The 23315-nt window shown below is 49.4% G+C and overlaps 1 protein-coding gene across 2 annotated transcripts in view; it reads left to right on the top strand.

Annotated features, from left to right (window-relative positions):
* Positions 1–23315, top strand: part of FAM53B (family with sequence similarity 53 member B) — a 46277-nt gene that overhangs the window by 9327 nt on the left and 13635 nt on the right. Inside the window, exons 2-5 of one of the 2 annotated variants that reach the window (XM_036386157.1) lie at positions 1826–2010; positions 7788–8012; positions 11070–11121; positions 17716–18410. In XM_036386157.1, the coding sequence (XP_036242050.1) occupies positions 7944–8012; positions 11070–11121; positions 17716–18410 (816 nt within the window). In that variant the 5' untranslated portion in view covers positions 1826–2010; positions 7788–7943. The remainder of the gene's footprint in view (positions 1–1825; positions 2011–7787; positions 8013–11069; positions 11122–17715; positions 18411–23315) is intronic. The other variant, XM_036386158.1, reaches the window with a different exon arrangement.

Below are 23315 nucleotides of genomic sequence, written 5' to 3'. Positions count from 1 at the left end.
CACTGCGCCTTGCCCTGGTGCTGGTGGCAACGGTGGACAAACAGCAAGGAAAGTGCCTTTGGGTCGCTAGGAGGAGTAATAAAGGCTCCAGGTTTGTCTTTCAGGAGCCCAGGAGCTCTTTGAAAGCCACTTCTCAGCTGAGGAATGAACCCCCAGAGCCTGCCCAAGAGCCAAAGTACTTTGGTCTAATGCAAACAGTGTGGGGTGTGCAGGTGACAGCAGGCACGTGTGTCACCCTGTGTGGGCACAGACACCATCCACTGGAATTCTTTTTATACTGCCTGCTGAGTTCGGGGAGAAAATTTCAAATTTTGGAAGGTTTTCAGCGATCATTTTGTTTGGCTTCACACGAGGGTTGTGCAGTCTTAAAGGATTTATCCATGAAGGGGAGGTGGTAGAAGATAACGTGGATTCTGGCAGGTGATCCATCCATCCAGGATTTTCCTGCTTTAGATCCAGGCATGTCCATAAGGGCTGTCAGCCTCTACCTGTTTGCCACCTCAGCCTTGCAGAAGGGAGAAATCTGACTTACAAGCAGCATCCAAATTGGCTCTGACAGCCATGGTGGGGTTGTGGGTCTTGGCAAGTGCTCCCCAATTACTCAGTGGGATGTCCCAGCTCCTGCTCCTGCTTCATCTGGGTGGGTTTTTAGTGGTCACTGCTGAGCAGCAGTGTTACAGTCGGTGCTGCAGTGCTGAACTTGCTTTGCATCTCCAGGATTTGCTTCTCACAGGGACCCTGAGAGCTCTGGAGCCAGCAAGGAAGCCTGGGCTGGCTGAGAATTCCCCTAAATGAGGGTGGGGAGGCCCCTGGATCCCTGGAAGTGTCCAAGGCCAGGTTGGACAGGGCTTGGAGCAACCTGGACACACGGAAGGTGTCCCTGCCCATGGCAGGGGTTTGGAATGAGATTTAAGGTCCCTTCCAAGCCAAACCATTCAGTGGTTCTAACCCTGAGAGCATTATTAGGTGTCTGTAAGCAGATGGAGGTTGTTTGATACAGGTACTCTGAGGGGTTCATGAGCTATTTGGAGTTGTTTATGCTTGAGAAGTGAGTCAGTAAAAGCAGTGTGGTGGGGCTGACTTCAGCTCTGACATCTCAGGCTGTGTATGAGAAAAGAATATAAGGAAGGAACAAGAATTGGGTTTTGTGTCTGTTTACCAGAGCAGCATGCTCTGAGCAGTAATTAAAAGTAAACCCAGACCGTGCTGCCTTGTTCAGCATCCCTAGTTGTTGAGATTAAGCAGCCAAAGCAATTCTCAATTCAGCAATTCCTTAGCTTTTGGGAGCGTGGCCAACACTCACAGTGTCTCACAGACCACTGCAAATTCTTGTAATAAATCTCACAACTGGGGCGGCGGGGGAAACCCACAGAAAGGTGAGATGGACCAGCAGGCTGGACTGCTGCTGCTGCTGCTGCTGCTTCAGCTGCTCTGCTCCAGGGACCACCCTCCCAGGGACAACACTTCCATGGAAATGCTACTCAAAGGTAGAAGCAGTCCCCTAATGAGTGGAATAGGCAACAGTTACAGGTTTGCTCCAAGAAAATGTGTAATTTCTGTGGTCACTGGGACTGGGATCAGCTGTAGGCTCTGTCTGCACGGCCCACACTTCCAGGGATGGGGCAGCCACAGCTTCTCTGGTTAACCTGTGCTGGACCCTCACCACCCTCACAGGGAAGAATTTTTTCCTAATATCTGATCCAAGCCTACTCTCTTTCAGTTTGCAGCCATTCCCCCTGTCCTGCTGCTTCCCACAGCTCCTCTCTTGCACCTCTCTCTTGCTGTTTTGCAATGACTAATTTTGCTTTCTTCTTTTCCTTTTCAGTTGCCAGGGAGGAAAAGGCAAAGTCACTGCCAGCACCATTTCCTTCGAGCTAAAGATGTTGAGACAAAGCACCTCTGCCCCTGCCCTGTCCTTTCAGTCCTTCTGCTGCTGCTGTGCCCAGGACTCCCTCCCCTGCCACTCCTGTTCCCTAAGAGCACTAAGGGGGCAATAAACCTTTTACCCAGGTAGTTGCTGTGTAATTTTCCTTAATTCCTTATTCCTTTTCTTGTGAGTGCTTGTCTGCTGTTGAGGTTCAACCCAAGCACGTAGATCTGGGCATGAGCTTGGACTCGAGGCTCTCCCTGGAGATTTGGGGGTGTTTGGATGTGTGGTTTGGGGCTTGGAGTGCAGGGGACCCTCTGCCTTGTGTGACTTTGGTGTCAGGCTGAGGCAGTGCCCAGGCATGTGGAGCAGGGGATGGGTTGAAATGAGAGAGTTTTGTTTGCTTGTTCATTCATTTATGGCTGTGGGCAGGAGCCTGGTGTGGCTGTGGTTCCTGGTAGTGAGGGTTGTCTCAGGCTCCATCTGTGCTGGCTGCACGTGGCATTTTTGGTTCCTAAGGTGGCCCCATGGGATGGGTGCTGTCCTGGGAGACCTCGAGCTCCTTCTGGCTATGGATTTCCTAGCGTGGCTGTAGTTCAGAGAGAAAATTTCAGCTTTTGGAAGGTTCTAAGTGATCATTTTGTTGGGCTTCACATGAGGGTCCTACAGTCTTAAGGTATTTATCCATCCAGGCTCCATCCAGGGCAGGTGAGCTCTGGGCTGTGCTGGTGAGATCCTGTGTTCCTGTGCTGTTCCTCACAGGCACTGAGCTGATTATGGTTCCTGAGGCTGTGCACACCCATGGAGCCATGCTCACCTCACACACTGCTCCCCCCCTTGCTGTGTTACATGCAGGAAAGTCCTTTACTTGTTAATTAGTGCTCAAAGTGTGTCCTTGCCTTGTTAGCCCTGGAGGAGTCTGGCCTGGGTGCAAGCAGAGGCAGAGGAAGGCATTTCCTTGCTCCTTTTCTTTGGTAGCCTCTGAGTACCTGGAGCATGGGGCAGCACAAGATTTTGCCAGGCAGGAGCTGTGCAGGAGCACACACTGTGTGAGAGCCATGGTGCTCTGCATGGTGTTTGTCCTTCCAGCACCCTGTGGAGCAGGAGGAACTGACTGCAGGCCCAGGGAGACATGGGCAGGGCTGCAGCCTTTCTCCTGCCAAGGCTGGGCATCCTGGGGCAGCTCTCTGCTCTTGACAGAGTCCCAGGGGACAATCCTGAAGCAGCCGCCTCCGTGGAAATTCCATCCTTTGAAGGCCACGTGTGCTGGCTCGTGATCCTGTTTGCTCGGGACTGGTCCATGGGGCATTTCCGGAGTGTAAAGATTTCTCCTCGGGCCCTGAATGGCATCTTTCACATTTATGGGAGGTTTTCACCCCATAAATAAAGTCAATATTCTCTAATGTCATAGACTCAAGCAAGGGGAACAAACTGCCCAGAGCTGAGCCTGCTCAGCCCTGTTGCAGAAGACAAATTATTGCCTGAGTGAGGAAATAAACCCAGACTGAGCTACATGCAAATGATAGACTTTGTGGATTTTTTCCAAATTCCTAGCACAATAAATCAAGAAATTGAAGATGTACCCCTTGGCATTGTCCAAAGCCCTGAGGGTGAGACAGGCTGTGCCATGAGGAGATTCAGTGTAGCCCAAATCACTTCTAAAAAGTGGAAGGATGGGGAGAGAGGCATGACTTTTTTTTGGGTGAATATTGTTGTGTTATGCTTGCAGAAAACCTGAAACCCCACAATTTTCAATTACAGTCACCAGTTTTGGCTCTTTCCCCAAATTCTTTGTAGCCCCCTGTAGGGTTTGGGAGGGGGTGACCAGCTGTGCACAGAGAAGTCAAGGTGTGCACAGTGGAGGGAATTTCTGTGTCACTGGTGAGGGTGGGATGGTGGTGCAGCCCTAGAATCATGCTCAGAGTTTGGCCCGGAGAGATTATGTGGGAAATGGATTTGTAGAAAATTTTAAAAATTTAACACAAGTTTTACATAGTGTATATTTGTATGTAAACTTTGAGATAAGAAATGTTGACTTAGAAATACTATAGAATAGGACAGACATTGTCAAGAGAAAAACTGAACTAAAAACAAATTTCAAAGGATGGCTTTGTAAATAAGATTAGATACTTTAGAGAAACAGAACTATTAAAATTGTATTGTAGCAGGACTTATTTGTAGTAGGACTACATTTATAGTGTATTGTAATTAGAAAATATCTTCTGATTGTGATGGTGTGAATTATAACATCTGTATTGCCTCACCCTTCTCATGAGACTGAAAATGGAATAAAAGTTTTTTAAAACACCTCTCAGTTGCCCCATCTCTGGGTCAGAAAGGAGCAGAAAATCCAACAGGATTAGCTTTGGTTCTTCAGACACGTGTGTCTAACCTGCATTGAATAAACTCCAGAAATCCCAGAGGCTCCTTGCTCAGCCATTTTCTACGAGCACAGCACAGGGAATGCTGCTGGGGCAGGGCTAGGGAGTGGGGTCCTGCTTGGGTCACGGCTTCTTCACTTTGATCAGCATTAAAAATTCAGCAGGGGCAGGTGATTTATATTCTGAGAGAATTCTCACTGTTCTGCTTGTGAGATGTATCAGTATGCAAAACACAGCTCCAGCTCCTTGTTCCCTGTGCCCTTTCCACTGTAAGTAGGTTTTATGTCAGTGTGTGTGGCTGGAGATGGATTATTGAGCTGGAGAGGGGTTGAATGTGTTCTGTGCTGAGGGTGGTGATCCCACAGCAAGTGGAAATCTGTGTGATGCTGGTCCTCAGTCATCTCCACAAGGAATTTCTGGGGGTCAGACCATGGAATCATGGAGCTGGTAGGGTTGGAAAACACCTCTGAGATCATGGAGTCCAACTGTTTCCCCTGCATGGGCAAGGCCACCACTAACCCATGTCCCCAAGTGCCACATCCCCAGGGCTTTTAAATCCCTCCAGCAGGGATGGGCACTCCAGGCTTGGTAACCCTTTCTGTGGGGACGTTTTTCATCATTTGCATGGGGATGTGACACTGGTCACTGCTCAGGCTCCCTCCAGCCATGGCAGAGCTTCTGGCAGACAGTTTGCTGCATCTTGAGGTCCTTTCCATGCAGTTCAGTGTAGCAGGTGAGCAGGGCATGGCTGTGCGTGGTGCTGGAGCCTGCTGTGTCACACAGTCATGTGTGAGACCCCCCTGCAGGGAAGGGCTGTTTGTCCCCTGTGAGCAGCTCTAAGGCTGTGCTGGTGCCTCACAAGGAACATGTTTGCTCCCCAGAATTTATCTTATTTATCTTTCAAGCCTGTGGATGAGACTTGGATCATTTCACTTATTTTTTTTCCAAGCCAAACACTCCATAGGCGTGATACTGTCTAGAAAGCAGCTCTGAGAGAAACCTCTTCCCACCTCTGCCACTGCACAGATCACATGAGGCTTCTGCTTGCTCTGTGTTTTGAACCATGTAGAAAGCAGGGTTTACTAAAATTTGGGGAGTTCTGTGCCCTAGAGTTTCTTGGGGGCTTTTCATAGAGCTCAGGAGATTGTGTCAATCCCAGTGGCCGTGGCTCTAAACTTAACCTTGACATCATGATGAAGACAGTTCCTTTATCTGATTGCAAATGAGGAAATACATTTCTTAAAGTAATTAATGGTCCCTGCAGAGCATCTTTTTATTACCATGTGTGTGTGTGTGTGTGTGTGAAAGCATGCAGGCTATAAATACACAGTGGTTTCCTCCTCAGCATCAATAGGGTCCATCCTGGCCCTGCAGTTTGTGTCCCATGGCACTTGTTTGCATGCAGAGGATGTGACAGGGCAGGGCCGTGCGTCAGGAGCCCTGGGAGGCAGGATGGGGAGCCAGAGATCACATTTCACTGGAAAGTTTCCCTTTTTTACTGCAGTTTCTCCATGGGGATGGTTCCAAAACCCAGCCAAGCAGTGGCTGAAGTTGCTGATACCTGCAAGTGCCTCAGCCCCAGTGCTGGGGGTGGTGGTGGCTGCCAGCTTGGCAGCACTTTGCTGTGTTGCCTGTCATTAGGGCTGTGTTAATTGCAGGGCTTGCAGAGGAGCAGGGAGGTGTGATGATGGTGTGTGCTGCATCCTGGCCAGGGCAGGGAGCCTCTGTCTGTACTTGCTGCTGCTCCTGCCTGGGTGTGTACCCGAGTCTGCTGCTGCAGCATTATCCATCACCTCAGGGAAGGGCAATTATTCCTGGAGAAATCATACCTGGTGAAGGTGCTTAGCTGCTTTCAGGCTGCTCTGAACCCTTGTTTGATCTTTGTGCCAATGGTGCCCCACTGTCCTCCCAGCACAGAGTTTGTCACTGCAGCCAGCACTCCTGGCTGTGTCAGGGTCAGGGACAGCTGAGATTGGGATAGATGGAAATCACAGAGTCACACAAGGGTGTGGTTCAGAAAGGACCTTAAACACCATCTCATTCCACCCCCTGCCAGGGACACCTTCCACTGTCCAGGCTGCTCTAGCCTGGCCTTGGGCACTGCCAGGGATCCAGGGGCAGCCACAGCTGCTCTGGGCACCTGTGTCAGGGCCTGAATTCCTTCCCAGTATCCCATCCAACCCTGCTCACAAATTTTGTGTCATTTTGACACTCTGAAATGTTTACTTTTCTATCTGACAGTTTTCACTTGGTCACTGGGCTGCCCAGATGTTTATGATGAAGTTACCAGTAAGCTGTAAATTATGATTCCATTGATATCCCACAGAAAGCTGGAGACTGGACCAGGCACCCTTGGGAACAGTAAATCTTCAGAAAATGTATTGATTCCCAATCTTGGCTTTGCACTCTGGATGAACTTTGTCCTCATAAAATAATAGAAGGTGATTTTTCTTTACCAGCCAGCTGGCCTTTAAATGAGCTACTCTTAACACCACTGCAAGCTCTAATCCAAGTAAACATGGACAGGATGATTCAGGAGCTGGGAAGAGAAGCCATATCGGTTCATGGCTTAATAAGCGTTAATACCTAGTGGAACATTTTCATCTATCATCCTTAAACATCACAATTGGCTTTGACTGGATGGTACAAGATCAGTGTTTTGTGCTCTTTGGATTGTGCACATGGTGAGTTTGGTTGTTTGCATTAACAAGCAAAGCAGCAAAATAGAGAAACAGGATTAGGGGAGTGATTTGGGGAAAACGCTGATTTCGGTAATCAGATTTCAGTTGCAATCTGTCTGCTTGACAAGGGAATAAATCTGCTGGGGAGGATGCCAGGGGGCGAGGCAGGGCTCCTGGTCAGGGCTGTATGAGCTGGCTTGCAGTTTTCATTTCAAAAGCCTCCTTGTTGTCCAGCCTTAACTTTTGTTACCTAAAACTACCTAAGAAATAGGTGGAGATCAAGAGGCATGGTGTGGCCCTTAGGGTTTCAGGGTTTCAGGGCAAGGAGCTGTCCCTCCTTCCTTGCAGACTCTTCGCCTCGTGTTTCTCCCCACAGGGCTCTTCCTAGATGGGGAATCATGGAGGGACTGGGTGGGATAGGTGCATCCAGGGGATTTCACAGCCATAATGATGCTGGAGAGGCTTTTTCTGCTGGACATCTGCTCCCAGCTGGTCTGCGGGCAAAGGGTTTCTGTGAGATCAACCCTGGAGCTCTAATGAGCTCTTCTTTCAATCTTTTGTATCTTCAGTATGGGGGATGCCAGTCCCCTCTTCAAATGGAGAATTCAGAGGAAACTTTATTGATTTGCCTGCAATACTTGTGTCCCTGTGTAGAACTTGTGTGCTTCCAACAGCTCCTGTGAGTGCCCCATGCTGTGCTGGTGGGGAGCCGAGGGACATCCACAACGTTTAAGATCCTAAAATAAACACACCCCTCAAGCAGCCACCATCAGGCTGGTTTTGGGCAGTGCTTGCCCCTTTGCCCAGTGCATCCACCCCCCTAAAGCTGTTCCTCTCTCTCTCTCTCTCTTTGTGCAGGAGCTTTCCCCACCCCGAGGCTGTCCCTGCACATCCCCGAGGAGCTGGCAGGGCCCAGCCTCTCCTGGGGGATCATGGATTGACAGAGGAGCTTTGCCAGCCCCCAGCTGCCAGCACCCTTTGCCTGGACCCTGATGGAGGCAGGACTGCATTACCATGGTGATGATCTTAACCAAAACTCGGGAAAACAAAGGTGCTGATTCTGTAACATGCAGGACTGAGCTGGTAAGCTTTGTGAAATCTCTGCTCAGAAGTCTTTCACTGCCAAGAACTTTGCTGTAGCTTTGTAATAAGGGTTTTCTTTCCTGCAGGGATGGATCTTTAGGTGGTTTGTAGTGCTGATTTCTACAAAGCTGCATTAATATCCAAGGAGCAGGTGATTACTAAGTGATTGGAGTGCTGTGGCTTTTGCATATGTGGATTTCAGTAAGCACCAAAGGGGATAAACAGCACAAAAAAATCAAATCAATGCTGTGAACAACACAGGTGAGAAGTTGCTTCACCGACAGAGAACAGATGCTGATCATTAATAGGAGGATGAGCAAGTGGGAAGCAGGATTAAGTGGGAGATGGTGAAGGGCAGTGCTGTGGTAGCTAATTTCTCTGGGAGCCTGGAGAGGTGCAAATCCACCATGCTGAACGAGCTGGCAACAACAACAACAACAACAAAAAACAAACAAATGAGGGGTGTCAAACAAACTGAAGGATGCTGTGAGGGCTGAGTGTACCTGTGGTAGGGGAAAATAAGGGGCACCAAGGCTGGAGGCAGGGTCAGAGCAAATGAGGAGGTGCAGGGTGATGGAGAGCCATCAGAACAAGGCTGGTTGGAGCCATTTGCCCCTCTGTTCTCCTGGAGAGATGGGCATGGTCTGAGGAGAAACTGGACCAAAGGCTCTGAGAGTGTCAGATAAGGGTGTGCAGGAACACAGCAGGAAGCATCTGGCAGGATGAGCCATAAATGGGCATTCTGAACATAAAAGAAATAGAAAAGCCTGAGTTTGCTGGGGATGGCAGAGTGTCCAGCTGGGCTCCCCAGGCAGAGAGCACACTGTGCTGGGGTGAAGGCAGGCTGCCCTGGCAGGGAAAGGCAGAGGAGAAGGTGAGCAAGCCAGCAGCAGTGGAAAATACTGCCTTAAAAGGGTGAGATTTGGGAAGGGTATTGATACATTAAGAAAAACACCCTTGCTGTAGTGTTAGCTCCTGCTGCTCAGGGAGGGAAGGGGGAAGCCTCATCTTCCAATGCCAGCTGTGCCCTGGGCAGTGTGTGGGGCAGGTGAAGGGCAGCTGGCTGCAGAGGGGCAGGTGAGAGCAATTTCTTCTCCTCCTCAGAGAAGGGCTGGGTGCTCGGGGTGTCTGGTGGTAGAGATGCAGAGCTGTAACACAAAACTCTGGCCTCCTGTGTTTGCCCAGTGCTTCCCACAGCTCTGGGGCTGGGTCAGGAGTGCAGGGACAGTCCTGGGTCCACAAGGGGAATTGCTGGGTTGCCTGGATTGTTAAATTGGGCAGACAATCACAAGAAGGCTGATCCACTGAAGAAAGCAAGAATTTTTCTGTTGTCTTCATGGGGAAGGCCAAAAAGCGAAACCCAAAGGAAATAAATGTCTGAGCACTGGGGCAGTGCCTCCTGCCAACAGCCAGTGGGCTCCTTTGGTTCAGCTCCCAGTTTGGTATGAAAATTCTTACAAAATGCTAATTATACTCGATATGGGACATATGTCAGGCTCCTCTCCCTCCTGCCTTGCAGACAGTGCCTGCTCTCTGGGGCTGGCACACAGATGTGCACTGGCACAGCCCCTGCCTTCTCTGGGGCTTGTCCCACTTCCATCTCTGCTCCACTTTGGCTGCTCCTTGGAGACAGCTGCCTGTCCTCTCTGCCTCCTGATTAATTCTGCTGATGGATCATAAGGTGGGGCTTGACAGATGGAGATATCCTCACTTCACCCAGAAAAGTGACACATGCCCCAGAGGTGACTGACCCTTATTTACCTTCTCCACATCCACACACCCTGTAGCTGTTCTGTGCCTCCCTATCCCTCTACACTCATTATTTCCAGCATTCTGTATAGGAGGTGGGAGCCTTTATTGGATTGCTCAGGTGCCGTCTTTTGGTACATCATCATCATCATCATCATCATCATCATCATCATCATCATCATCATTATTATTATTATTATTATATAATCTCCAGTCCTCATGATGCACTGGAGATTCTGGCACAGAGAAACTGTGGCTGCTCCATCCCTGAAAGTGTCCAAAGCCAGGTTGGATGGGGCTTGGAGCAACCTGGACACATGGAAGGTGACCCTGCCCAGGTGGAACTGGATGTCTTTAAGGTCCTTTCCAACCCAAACCATTGTGAGATTCTATAGTTATGTGAGCAGGCAACGTGTGAAACGTGGATCAGGAGGGAAGGTGTGAGTGCAGTGGCCCAATGCCAGATAAAACACAGTTATGGCAGTGCAGATGGACGTGGGGGCTGTGCTGGTGCTTCCCTCAGATGATGTAAAGCCCCAGTCAGACGGGATGGTGTTGCCAGGATAGACACTTCAGAAGCCAGAATATGGATATTTTTAGGGATAATAAAGGAACAATTAGTATGAAAGTGTGTTTTTGCAGGCATAGCTGAAATGGCATGCAGCTGTGGGTAACATATTGATTTATTACATGTGAACCCATCCATGCTCATTTTTAGAAGTCTGATGGTGTCTCTTACGCTGTCAAGAGGAAAATTCTTGAGGAAAAAAAAAAAACAGTGTGAAAAGCAACCAGGATTATTTTGTACCCATGCAGTGGCATTTCCCTCTGTTTTTAGTGCAAATCAGCACAATCTGAGTGCAGACTCCCCAGAAGTGCTGAGGTGAGGATACCTTGCCTTAGAAACACATTATATGCTTGAAAAAGCTAAATAGCTGCTTTGTACCTAGGTGGGGAGGCCTTAATGGGCTTGGATGAGGTTCAAGATACCACTTTTGCTCCTTTCTTGCCCAATCCAGGATTACCATTGAATTGCAGCTCCCATTTTAGTTTCTCCAGAGTTTTGGGACCTCATTGCAGCTCTTCCCTGAGGTAAGGGCTGGCTGCAGGACCCTTGGTCTGCAAGCCTTGTCAAGGACTCTGCCCAGAGTTTAATTAAAGTTGATTTTCTTGAGGAAAGGTGGCTGTGTCTGTCCCCTGGTCCCTGCTGGATCAGGGCCATGGGAGGCTCTGCCCAGGCTGGAGGGTGGTGTCTGATGCCCAGGCTGGGTCTGTGAGAAGTGAAATAGTTTTTCTTGTTGTTTGCAGCACACTCCAAAGATGAGTCAAGGACCTACCCTCTTCTCCTGTGGCGTGATGGGTGAGTACAGAAACTTCTCTCTGTGTTTCCCCTGCTCCCACTTCCTCACAGTGATGGGTGGGAGGCTGTCCTGACTTTTGGATGTCTCCAAAACCACTGCCCTGCAGCCCACCCCACCACACCTGTGCCCCTCTCCCCCCCAGAGGTACTTTTTGTGCCCTGTTGCCATTGCTGAGTGAATTGCTTATCTCCTTTCCCCTCCCCTTTGCTACATCTGCTTATTTTTAGAGCTACTCTTACAGCTGAGATGATAAACATTTGGGGTCTGAGGTTGTGTTTGAGTACCCAGCCCAAGACTGTTTGCATGATGCAAGCAATAAATAACAGCATTCTCACTGAGATGTTCTACCACCTGCACAAAGTGGTTGCACAGGCCTCAAACAATAAGGAAAATGTCTCATTTTTGCTGTTGACAGGAGCCATGATATAATATGTTTGATGCCATTTATGTCAGAGCTTGCTACCAGATTTTATGCTGAACAGCCACCAAAATGGATGGAGGATTGGTGCCTTGGCTGATGATGCTGAAACACTGATAGTGCCACAGGATGTGCTGCTGCGCTCTTCTCTTTGGCCTTCCTAGCAGGGAGCCAATCACTGGGCCAGGCCTCAAAACCCAATTAAAATTGTAGGTCAAGTTTGAGCCAAGCTCCTTGCTGTGAGAGCCAACCCTCCACAGACAAAGAGGCTGCCCCTGTTGCTCATGGGCACAGCTCTCATTAGTGTTAATGAGAGCACATGCACTGACAGGAGATGTCCCCAAGCTCTCTGATAGCTCCAGCCATTGGCAGTCTGGGGAGATGGACAGCATTTGTGGGGTTTTTCAGATGAAAATCAAAGTCAAGAAGGGATAGAGACAGCCCCTTCCCTCTCCCCTGCCTTTCAAACATGAGTGAGGAACAAAGAACCCAAATCAGATGGTTTTGTCTTGCACTGTGGCACTGGCAGGCTCTTCAGCAGATACAGACTCTCTCCCTAATTGAGGAGCAGCCTGTCTTTAAGAGCTTTTACAGAGCCTTCTGCCAAATTATCCTCCTTCTGAGGGAACTGAATGTCACCTCCTTGACCTCAGCTTGCCCTGCTGTGGTCCCTGTCATGCCCAGTCAGGAGGAGCCCATCCTTCCCTCCTGTGAGGGCATTGCTTAGCTTGGGTTTCATTTTAGTTATTTTCTCCGAGAGTTCTTGATGTGAATTATCTCCCCAAATGTAGGCCACAATCACAGACTAACCCAGGATGAAAACTTGCTTGGCTTTTTAAATAAGTTACTGTCAAAATGCAAAACTTGGGGAATATTTTAGTTCAAAGGGCCAAGTCCCTGTTGGTTGAAAGCACTGGGATAAATAAACACAGTGAAGTTTGGACTGGTAGCTCAGACAACATGAGGCAAAGACTCACAGTCCTACCTATGTGGGAGGTTTGGATGGACGTTGGCTGATTTTTTTTTTTTTGGTTTTAGATAAAAGAGAATCTTAGAAAATAACCTTTTTGATACCTTTGGGATGAGGGCAGCTTTGGGCAGGAGGGCAGTTTATTTCTGGACCCTGTGGCCAAGGGGCAGGAGGGCAGAGGGAAGCTCAGCCTCTGCCAGGGAGAGCATCATCCAAACTCTGGAGCTTTTCTTGTAAGGTACTAAACACTGCAAGAATTTGAAAATGGATTATAGATTGTAACCAAACTCACTATATTGAGTAAACATCCTTAAAGACTTGATATATTGGATGATGCATGGTTAGGTCCAATTCTCAGGGTGACCTAAATAATCTTTTGGCTTTTAGATTTGTGAGAAATATTTCTGCCAGTGAAATGATAATATTACTAAAAAGATTGGGTTTTATCTCTATATAGCCCTTTGCTTGAAGGAAGATTAAAGGTGAAATGCCTAAAACTATAAATTAACAACTACTGCTTTCCCTTCTCCTTGATGGGTCCTTGAAGCACCCAGGAGTGTGAGAATTGTCCTGCTGATGGATAGTTTGCTGGTTTGGTATTTTTTCCCTCCTTTTTTTCCTTTTCCTTCCTCAGCAGTCTCCGTGGCAGGTTCCCAGTGATAATATCTGTGCTAGAAAAAGGTGGCATATTGGAAAATTGTGGCATTAGAGTGGTGAGGGCCTGGCACAGGCTGCCCAGAGCAGCTGTGGATGCCCTATCCCTGGAAATGTTCAAAATCAGGCTGGATGGGGCTGGGAGCAACCTGGGATAGTGGAAGGTGTCCCTGCCCATGCCTTTTGCTATCCACCCAAAGACAAAAAAATTCCAATACAGGAAGTCAAAAGTAATAGAATCCCAGAATGGTTTGAATTGGAAGGGACATTAAAGATGATCTCACTCCACCTCTGGCCATGGCAGGGACACCTTCCACTGTCCCAGGTTGCTCCAAGCCCTGTCCAACCTGACCCAGTAAGAGAAGCTCAGTGGGTGTGTGCTGACAGTTGTGATCTCCTGCTTTCTGTGTAAGCAAGAAATTATCTCTGAGGGAAGCTGCAGGCAGGGTTTTATTGAGGCAGTGACAAGGTGCTTGCCCATGCAGGATCCCAGTCCTGGCCCTGGTTGTAAAAGGGAGGAGGAGGAGGAGGAGGAGGAGGAGGAGGAGGAGGAGGAGGAGGAGGAGGAGGAGGAGGAGGATGGCTTTGAGCCACTGGGGACAGATCCTGCACTCATCCTCTGGGAAGTGCTCTTTTCAAAGCAGCCATCATTTCCATTTTCCCTTGGAGGGCTCTCTGAGTTTGCCCTCCTAGGGTGTTGCAGCAGAGCAGGGTGAGGGATGGGGCACTCAGGTCAGTTTGTCTGTCCTTTGGCACTGTCACGTCGCTCCTCCACCATGTTTGGCAGCATCATTGCTCTGAGCATGCCAGGGCAGGGCTGCAGCCTTGGGCTCACTGTTGCACAGCTCTTTCTTGGAAGTGGCTTTTCACCATCCTTGGGTGACAGAGGAGAGCCAAGAAACCAGGAGAAAAGCCAGCTCATGGGATCATGAAGGTTGGAAAAGACCTCCAAGATTGTCAAGTCCAGCCTTGAACCCCTTCATCGGGGTGATGGCCCTTGAATGCATCCATCCTGAAAGCACCTGCCAGGCTTCATGCCTCCTCTTGCTGAACCAGGGCTTTCTGGATTTTAGTTTTTTTTTTTTGGAAAGGCCATCAGTGAGGAGCATCTTGGTGCACATTCAAACGCAGTCACCCTGCAGAGAGAAGGAGCTGCTGGGGGAGTTGTGCTGAGGTGTATCTGGAGCAGATACACCTCTCCAGAGCATCCCACTGAAGAGCTGGGCAGGTTTCACTGTCAAGGTTGGGATTTCCCTCCCCCATGCAGGCTGTTGGCACAAGGAGCCCACAGCCCACAGGTGTGTTTAATCTCCAGAGCAGATTTTGGGGCTGTTGTTTTCATTTCCCGTTGAAGCACAGCTCTGCCCATCATATTTTGATCTTATTTCTGCACTAGGAATGCTCCCAGGCACTGCCATCAGCTAATTACAAGCATTAAATGTGTCCCACACTTTGAAATTATCTCCTGAACATAAACAGGGGGCAGTGGAAAATGCAGGCTGCCTTTTCCCCTGTGCACAGGAACTGTGAGACCAAAATTCCACTTGAACAACATGGAAAAAAAGGGAATTGGATGTGCACCTGTGCCCAGACAAATGTTTGGGTTAGGTTCCAAACAGAATTTATCTGCCAAAAAGGATAAGAAAAATTGATTGAAACCTCTAATTGCTTTACAAGTTGCCACAATAAATTATGTATTAATGTAAATTATTTCATGGGAAAAGAACGTAGAGGAAACTTGAGCAGAAGGATCATGCATTATGTATAAAAAGGAACTGTAAAAATATTATAGCAGCACATTTGTGTCGCTGTAGTTAAAGTTGTGTCAGCATTTTGGTTTTACACCCTTCTCTGTGGTTATGAGTGGCCAGTAAAATTTACTCTGTGTCACCAGAGGGGCACAGCAGTCATATAGAAAGCTCAGGGCCATCACTGAGCTGCCTGATGTGTCTGTGAGCTGCTCCTGCAGCTCCTGGAGCTCAGCCTTTGGAAACCTGGCTGTGGTGCTCTGAGGGTGGATCCTGTGCCCCGTGGGGCAGTGCAGAGCTCTCAAGTATGGAGGACAACACCCATGTCCCCAGTTTTGGGCTGTGACTCCAGCCCACGAGCACCATGAGGGTTTGTTTGACGCAGTGAAGGTTTTGTGAGAGAACAGCTGGGTTTTGTTGAGGTGTCAATGTTTATTTTTTTCAGTTTTAAGTCAAAATCCAGAAGTAAGGTGCTGTTTCATCCAGGGACACTAACAGCCAAGAAGGACCTGTTTAAGCAGGGCAAGAGCCCCTCAGGCTGCACTCACAGCATGCTCTGGTTGTCCCTTTGTTCTCCAACAGGCAAAGGAGAGTTTTCCAGCCAGGCAGCTCACTTGCAGACCAAGGGCTCTCGTGGTGGGTTTTATCCTGGAACAAATTGCTTGCCTCAGGGTAAACCAGGCTGAGGTTTGTAGTTTAAAAAAAAATTAATACATGTTTAACTGCAGCAGAATTAATGGCTCCAGTGCAATTATCGTTATCAATGTGCGCAGGATGGGACTCTTAGTCTTTAAAAACTGAGCAGAAAACCAGCTGCTTTTCCTCACTAAGGCTTTCCAGAGTTCTTTAATTATACCCTCGGCCCTTAGACTACTCCATTTTCAATTTTTTTCAGGACAACCTGCTTCCTACTTGCACTGAAAACCCATTTTCTGGGCTACCTGGTATTTTGGGACTGGTCAGTGATGGCGGGGGACTCAGAGGGGCCAGGTTGTGCCAGCTCACATTGTGCAAGGGGAAAAGCAAATAACCCCAAGCTGGGGCTGGGGATAGTGGTGCTTTTACCATTTTCTTTGCCAGGTTTGGAAGATTTATAGCTGTTTGTGCTGAAGCAGGGGTGAAAGAGGAAGGTGTCCCGTATCCTCCTCACCAAGGCCTTTTGTACAGTCTCCAGCCAGAGGCTCGTGGCAGCTTGCCATGAAAAATCGGCTTCTATTTCTGTTTCTTTTGTCTGCTGACCTGACCCAAGAAATCTCTCTGCTGGCAGCATAGTACAAAGGAAAAATAATAAAGATCTAAACATAGATGGAGTTGTCTAGAGCAGATTTCTCACTTTTCATTGTGTTTATTAAAATGAGGAGAGCAACAGTTGAAATGCCATGCGGTTACTGCGGGCAGAGCCAGGCTGTTTGTGGCTGGAGCTGTTATGGCAGCAGCTGGAGAAGGGAGAAATGGGAAAATTGGCCAAGAGTGGTGCAAGGGGCCCCAAATCTGACCTCCTGACTTGAAACCTTAGTCAGAAGCGTTCTGCACCGTTGCATCTTTCCTACCAGGCTGGTACCTGCAGCTGCGGGCTGGGCACGGCTTTTAATTCATCCTTCAGTTGCCTGAGTGGAAATACCCAAAAAGCCCCCAAAATATCGCCTGGTTTAGATACAATCATGTGAAACTTGGCAGCGAGGGTTCTCCAGCACGGCTTTGCTGTGTGTGCAGCAGCCAACGACAAAAACAGGCACTGGGGAGAGGCTGTTGGCTGATGACTTTTTTCCACTGCAGCAGCTGGCGGGGTTGTCCTGCCATGGTTTTCCTGCTGAGCGTTGAAGGTGTATCTGCAAAGAGCCCTGTCCTTTGCAGGGCAGCCCAGCCCTGAGGGTGCTTTGCTTTCCTCTTTTGCTGTTAGTGGGATGTGCGTGGGAATGAGATCATCCTCCTTAATCCTCTCTTCCACCGTGGCTGTCCATGGGAAGCTGGGGAAGGGTCTGGAGCACAAGTTTGATAAAAACAGCTGAGGGAGATGAGGGGGCTCAGCCTGGAGAAAAGGAGGCTCTGGGGGCACCTTCTCACTCTGCACAATTTCTTAACAGGAGAGTGCAGCCAGGTGGGGATCTCCTTCCAGGTAAAAATGTAATAAAACAAGAGGAAACTGCCTGAAGTTGCACCAAGGGAGGTTTAGATTGGATTTTAGGGAAAATTTCTTCATGGAAAGGGCTGTCCAACCCTGGGCAGGGGTGGAGTCCCCATCCCTGGAGGGATTTAAAAGCCATGTGGACGTGGCCCTTGCGGACATGAGGCAGTGGTGGCCTTGGCAGTGCTGGGTTAATGATTGGACTCAACGACCCTAGAAGGCTTTTCCAACCTCAGCGATTCTGTGATTCCATGTTTTTTAAATTCAGCTGTAAATTCAGGCAATTGTCAGTTGTGGAGCCCAGGACAAACCACACACCTCTGAGACATGATTTAGCCCAGAGATAACCAATAGCCACAACATTTTACACTGCTGAATTCCCCTTAGCTAGTGCAACCTGGAATATTCAGAGGCATGTTTTTATCTTCTTCTAGCAGTTTTGCTCCTGCTGGGACTGTCACTTTGTCTCTCTCTCCATCTACACCGCACAACCCACTCTGCTGGCAGTTCAGGAAACCATATTCCAAGAGTTAATTAATTTGTACTGGAAAACGTCCCATATGCTACTCTTTTTGTTTATGGACGTAGAAAGCGAGTCGCGGAATTAATTAACGCTAATGCCTGTGTGTGTTGTTTGTTTTTTTTTTCCCCCCCTTTCTTTTCTCCTTTCCGAAACAGAAAATGACAGATGGAGAGATCTCAGCAGGAAATGTCCACTCCAGCTCGAGCAGCCGGGCGCCAGCATCTGGGACTGCCTGTCGGACAAGGGCGAGGAGGGCTCGCGCTGGCCCAGGGATACAGCCGGCGCCTGTTCCGTCACCAACCTGATCAAGGAGCTGAGCCTCAGCGACCCCCACGGCCACCCCTCCGCCCCTCCCAGCAAGCGCCAGTGCCGCTCTCTGTCCTTCTCGGATGAGATGTCGGGTTGTGGGACCTCGTGGAGACCCCTGGGCTCCAAGGTGTGGACGCCGGTGGAGAAGAGGCGCTGCTACAGCGGCGGCAGTGTGCAGCGCTACTCCAACGGCTTCGCCACCATGCAGAGGAGCTCCAGCTTCAGCCTGCCCGCCCGCTCCAACCCGCTCTGCGCTGGGCAGCCCAGGAGATCGGCTGCTGGAGCCCACGGGGGAGACAGGGTGGACATTCAGAGGTCCCTGTCCTGCTCGCACGAGCGCTTCTCGTGCTCGGAGTACGGCGCACCCTCGGCCTGCAGCACGCCCGCCTCCACGCCCGAGCTGGGCCGCCGCGCCGCCGGCCTGGCCCGCAGCCGCTCCCAGCCCTGCGTCCTCAACGACAAAAAGGTGGGCATCAAGCGCAGGAGGCCCGAGGAGGTCCAGGAGGAGCGGCCCTCGCTGGACCTCGCCAAGATGACCCAGGTAAGAGGCGGTGGGGCTGTCCCTGCCAGTGGCTCAGGTGTTCCCAAGAGCCTTCAGCCCTCGCGTCCCTGCCAGTGGCTCAGGTGTTCTCAAGAGCCTTCAGCGTCCTCCAGGGTGGGTGGGTGGCACGAAGAGTAGTGTGGGTGTTATGGGGAAACACATCCTGCTGGCCAGGCAGAATAACCCCTTCCCTTCTGAATGGATTTCTTTGGCAAATTCATGTGTTTCTATTCTCTTTGCATGCCAAGTGCGCCGTGTTGTCATTTCCTACTGGCGCGGGTTTTGAGCAGGAATATGTTAAACCCCTCATTTTTGAGTTCAGGGCAGAGGAGCCTTGGGCCTGCCATGGTGAGATGAAGGCAGCACCCCAAGGCCCCCAGCCCTGGCTCTGTCAGGTGTTGAATTCTTACTGCTACAGGCTTTACTTGCGCTTAGGCTCTGTAATTTTCCACTCTAGAGATGTTATCATGTTTCATTTTCAGTTGCAAACACAGAGCATAACCTCCCTCTTCGATCTGCTGCTCAGAGCCAGATAACAGACCTACAGCACATATCAGGGAAGATTTTGCTCCTTGGTCTTCTCCCTGCTGGACCAAGTGACTGGACATTAGCAAGAGACAGAGCAAGAGGCTGCATTGAAGGACAACATTTCCCTTCTACACTCATAAGATTTCCTGCAGTTTTATGATTTGACATTTCCCACATCAACAGTTCACAGTCACAAAGTCAATGAGACCATCAGCTCAGTGTGGAATGGAGATAATGGAGGGTGTGAAGGCCCCAGGGCTCTCACTGTGGGAGCAGGGGTGCCCTGGCCACTTCCCAGGGTGGGCTGTCACCTTCTGCTGGCCTTAAAAATTCCCCCATGGTTTCAGTTCCATGCTGTGCTTCATCCCTGTGTTGGGTGTGTTTGTCCTAAAGGTTTTTTGTAGTGCTGGGGCCAGTAAAGCCTGTGTGATGCAAGGCATCTCCTTGTTGTCTGCAGGGAAACTGCTGGGAGAAATTCACCATATGGGTGAGATCCAACATTGTGTGTGCATTTTCCCCTTACAAGAACATGATATTTTATGGTATTCTGGGCTTGGCAGCGCAGTGGTATTGGAGGAAGAGAGCATCTTTTCCTCTTCCAGAGGAGTTGGAGGATAAAAAGGGTGAAGAAGTCACATATCTGGGTGAGATCAGGCAAAAAACATGAGGATTGCTCTTGTCTTTTCATAAATCACAGCAAGAACGTTTATTATGCCAAGCTTATTTTATTAGATAATAAGCTGGATGGACAGTCAAAACCACATACATGTATTGCTATACTTTACTAGCCACGGGGTGGAATAGCACAACTGCCCCTGGTTCTCTTTGTACAAGCAGACAAGCATCATTTCACTTCCCTGGAAGTGTTCACAGCCTCGTTGGATGGGGCTTGGGACGACCCAGTCCAGTGGAAGGTGTTCCTATCCATGGCAGAGGGTGGAATGAGATGGGCTTTAGGGACCCTTTCAGTCCAGACCATTCTGTGGTTGTCTGGTAGGATGGAAGGGAAGGAGGAGACTGTTCAGGCTCTGGCTGGACAGACCTTTGTTGCCCTGTGAGGATGTTCTGAGGCAGCTTCTCCATTGCATCAGTCCAATATTTGTTGGCTGGTTTGAAAAAGTGGGCTTGGCCTAGGAGATCCCGAGGGTCAGCAGGAGCTTCCTTTTCCCTCCAATGGATGCTGAGGCCAGGCACATGTTTATAATTTGGATGGCCATGGCTTTGACATGGGTGGGTGATCCAAGGACGACAAAAAATCCAATGACTTGGATATCCAAAAGCGGCTCAGTCCATGTTCCTGGAAAACCCTCAGCTGGAGGAATAGTTGTGTTTTCTCTGGCTGCTGTCCCCCACATCAAAACACCTCCCAAAGTGAGAAAGCAATGCCTGAACGCTCAGCATCGCTCAGTGTCAGGGTGGTTCAGCCTCTGGGAGAAGTGATACCACAAGGAAAGGCTTGGAAGCTCCACACTGTGTGGCACAAGCTCTGTGGGAATGGGGAAGGGGTTGCCTGGTGCAGCATCTCTCCTAGTGTCCATGGGCAGCCCCTCTGCCAGCCCCTCCTGTCCCTCTGCTCCAGGCTGGGTGGCTGGAGCCGCTGCCGAACGCCCGGCGGTTGCTACAACCAACAACCAACAGCAGCATCACTAAGGAACTCCCCAGTGGGATCCAGTCCAAGCAGCTCCATGGATATTTTCAGTTTCCAGGCAGGAAACCCAGCCAGGCTCAGGTGCCCGTGGCAGAGGGTGAATCCCCAAGGCAGGGCTGTGCTACTGGGTGTGGGGTGGCAGGGCTGGAGCAGAGTGGAAAGAAAGGGGTCGGGCTCGATGATCTTGAAGGTTTCTTCCAACTTTGTGATTCTGTGAAAGCAAAGCTGTGCGAGGGCCAGGGTTTCAGAGCTGAGGACTTGTGGAGAGCAGCACTGGCAGGCAGCTCTTGGCGTGGGAGGACTGGCACAGAGGGACGAGCAGGATGAGGCAAGTCACGGGGAGCATTCTTGCCTTTGGTGGGGCACGGTCAGAGCCCTCCCCAGGATGGGAACGCCAGGAAAATCAACTAATTCCTGGTGGGGAATAAATGTGCTCGAGAAAACCCTGCACATTTGGGCATCCCTCAGGCTGCTTTTAAGGCTTCCAGCCCAGGGGATGCAAAGTTGGGTGATTTCAGAGGAAGAGGTGAAATAATCGCAAGTGTCTGTGTGGCTGCACGTGTGCTCAAGTCTGGGTTTGTATGGAGCAGAAACACCTCGTGTGCAATGGGCATAGCAAAGGACAGCCAAAGTGTCCAGACTAGACTTTCCAAATATCCACAAAGTACTCACTTTTCACATGGACAAGCTGAGACATGGGGCTTTCCCTGAGTCCATGGGTGCTAATGTCAAAGTGGGAACTGAGCTTTGAGGTGCTGGGTACTGGATCAGCATCTGGCTCTGGCAGCAGATTGGTTAATTTTTCACTTGTGCTGGTAACCACATGTGTTTGTAGGCCTGAAACCTGGTACCATAATCAAAATAAAAATAATTTGACCTGAAAGAAATGTTTTCTTCATACTGGGAGGCATATTTAGGCCAAGCAGGAGGGGAGGGAGCCGCTCCTGGAAGCAATTACATGGCTACATAACTGGGCTAATTAAGAGAGAAAACTAAATGTTGAAGTTAAGCTGGCAGGGAAAATACTTTGGAAAATATTGCCTTTCATTCCTCAAAATCCTGGTTGTGTCTCTTCTGTCTGCAATTCCTATAGCCCAGAGAGGGAAGGTGAGCCCATATCCCTCCCTTTATTATTTGCTCATATGGCACCAAACCAGACAGGCTTCAACTTTGGGCAGAAACCAAACCCTGCACATGGTTGTCATTGAAATGCTAACAATTCTAAAAAGCCACAGGCACCACGATAATCCTTCTGCTCCTTTTGAATGCACATGAACTCTTTGCCTTGTGCCTCTTTGCCTCAAACTGGGAGTGATCAGGGGGGTCTCAGTCAGGTGAGTGGGTGACAATGAGGTGTCATTTAATTATCTCAAGTCCAGAGGCAGGTGAGGTGGGAAGAAACTGGTTTCTATCTTCACCCCAGTCATGGAGAGTTTGGGTGCCTGGCCTGGCATCTCTGATTTCCTTAACATGAGGATATGAACCATCCTCTCATTTCAGTGTAGGGTTTGGGCTTGCTTTCCATCCTCATCCTTTTATTCTTTCCTTCCACGTGAAACTCAAGCCCAAGGAGGGCACATCCCACCTCCCTGATCCCAGCAGTTGTTCTGGCAGAGTGGGAATGAATCTCCTCACAGCTTGCTCCCCTTCCTGGAACAGTGTCCTTGGCCTCACAGCCCCAGGGACTGTGTCTGTAGGGGCAGGCCAGGATTAGAAATGGCTGGGATCAGATTTTTCCATGAATTGGGAGGTTTTTCAAAGAGCTGGTTTTCCTTTTTCTGATGTAGGTGCATCTAAAATAAACGGGAAATGAGAAGTGTCACAAAGGTGACAGGAGGTTTCTTAGACCCCAGGAGTCCTCCCAGCTGGGCTGATTTTGGCACCAATGAGTGGTTTTACCCTTTGCAAGTCACTCAGAGAAGCATCTGGGTGAATTAGGTGAGAAGATGGATTTTCTAAAATAAAATCACACTCTGCCAGGGATGCTGTGTGGTGGAGAGACACCTGCTGGGTTTTCCTCCCCCGTGCTGTGGTGGATTCTTCTCCAGAGGAACTTGACATGTCCCACCTCCACATCTGCTGCTTTCTGACATCCTGGTGTGAACATTTCCTGGGATCTCAGGCATTGTGTGCTGAAACATCTCGTGGCAGCACAAACATTGGGTTTGGTGGCTTGGCTGAGTCATTGACGGGAAGCTGAGCCATGGGCCAGCCCTGATCTTGGTGTGTGCAGATTGCCTTCCTTCACACAGGCTCTGGGCAGCTGCAGAGGACATGTGACACGTCCCCCACACCAGGGACTACCACCCTCAGTGGGAATTTGCAATAATCCCCAGCTGTGGCCATGGAAGCCCTCGCTATCTCTTCCCCATTCTGCTTCCTGCTGTCTGAAATTTTGATGTGGTGGTCACTGACAGATTTCAATTTGTGTTAGGATGGTTCCAAACACAGCTGTCCTTGATACAGATGTGGTTTTTAAATGGATAATTTATTTTTATATATGTGTTTATATATATATATATATATATATATATATATACATATATTTAAATGTTTAAGGCCAGGTTAGACACATCTTGGAGCAGACTGGTCTAGGGGAAAGTGTCCCTGCCCAAGTCAGAGGTTGGAATGTGATGGTCTTTGAAGTTCCTTCCAAGTCAAACCATTCTATTTTTCTAATTTTTAATGTATATATGTATTTGTTCAACCCAGCCATGTTCCCTGCAGCA

The sequence above is a fragment of the Molothrus ater genome, chromosome 8 (assembly GCF_012460135.2).
Source record: "Molothrus ater isolate BHLD 08-10-18 breed brown headed cowbird chromosome 8, BPBGC_Mater_1.1, whole genome shotgun sequence".
NCBI classification, from domain to species: domain Eukaryota; kingdom Metazoa; phylum Chordata; class Aves; order Passeriformes; family Icteridae; genus Molothrus; species Molothrus ater.
Note: the sequence above shows the minus strand (reverse complement) of the source record. Positions and strands in the feature narration are given on the sequence as shown.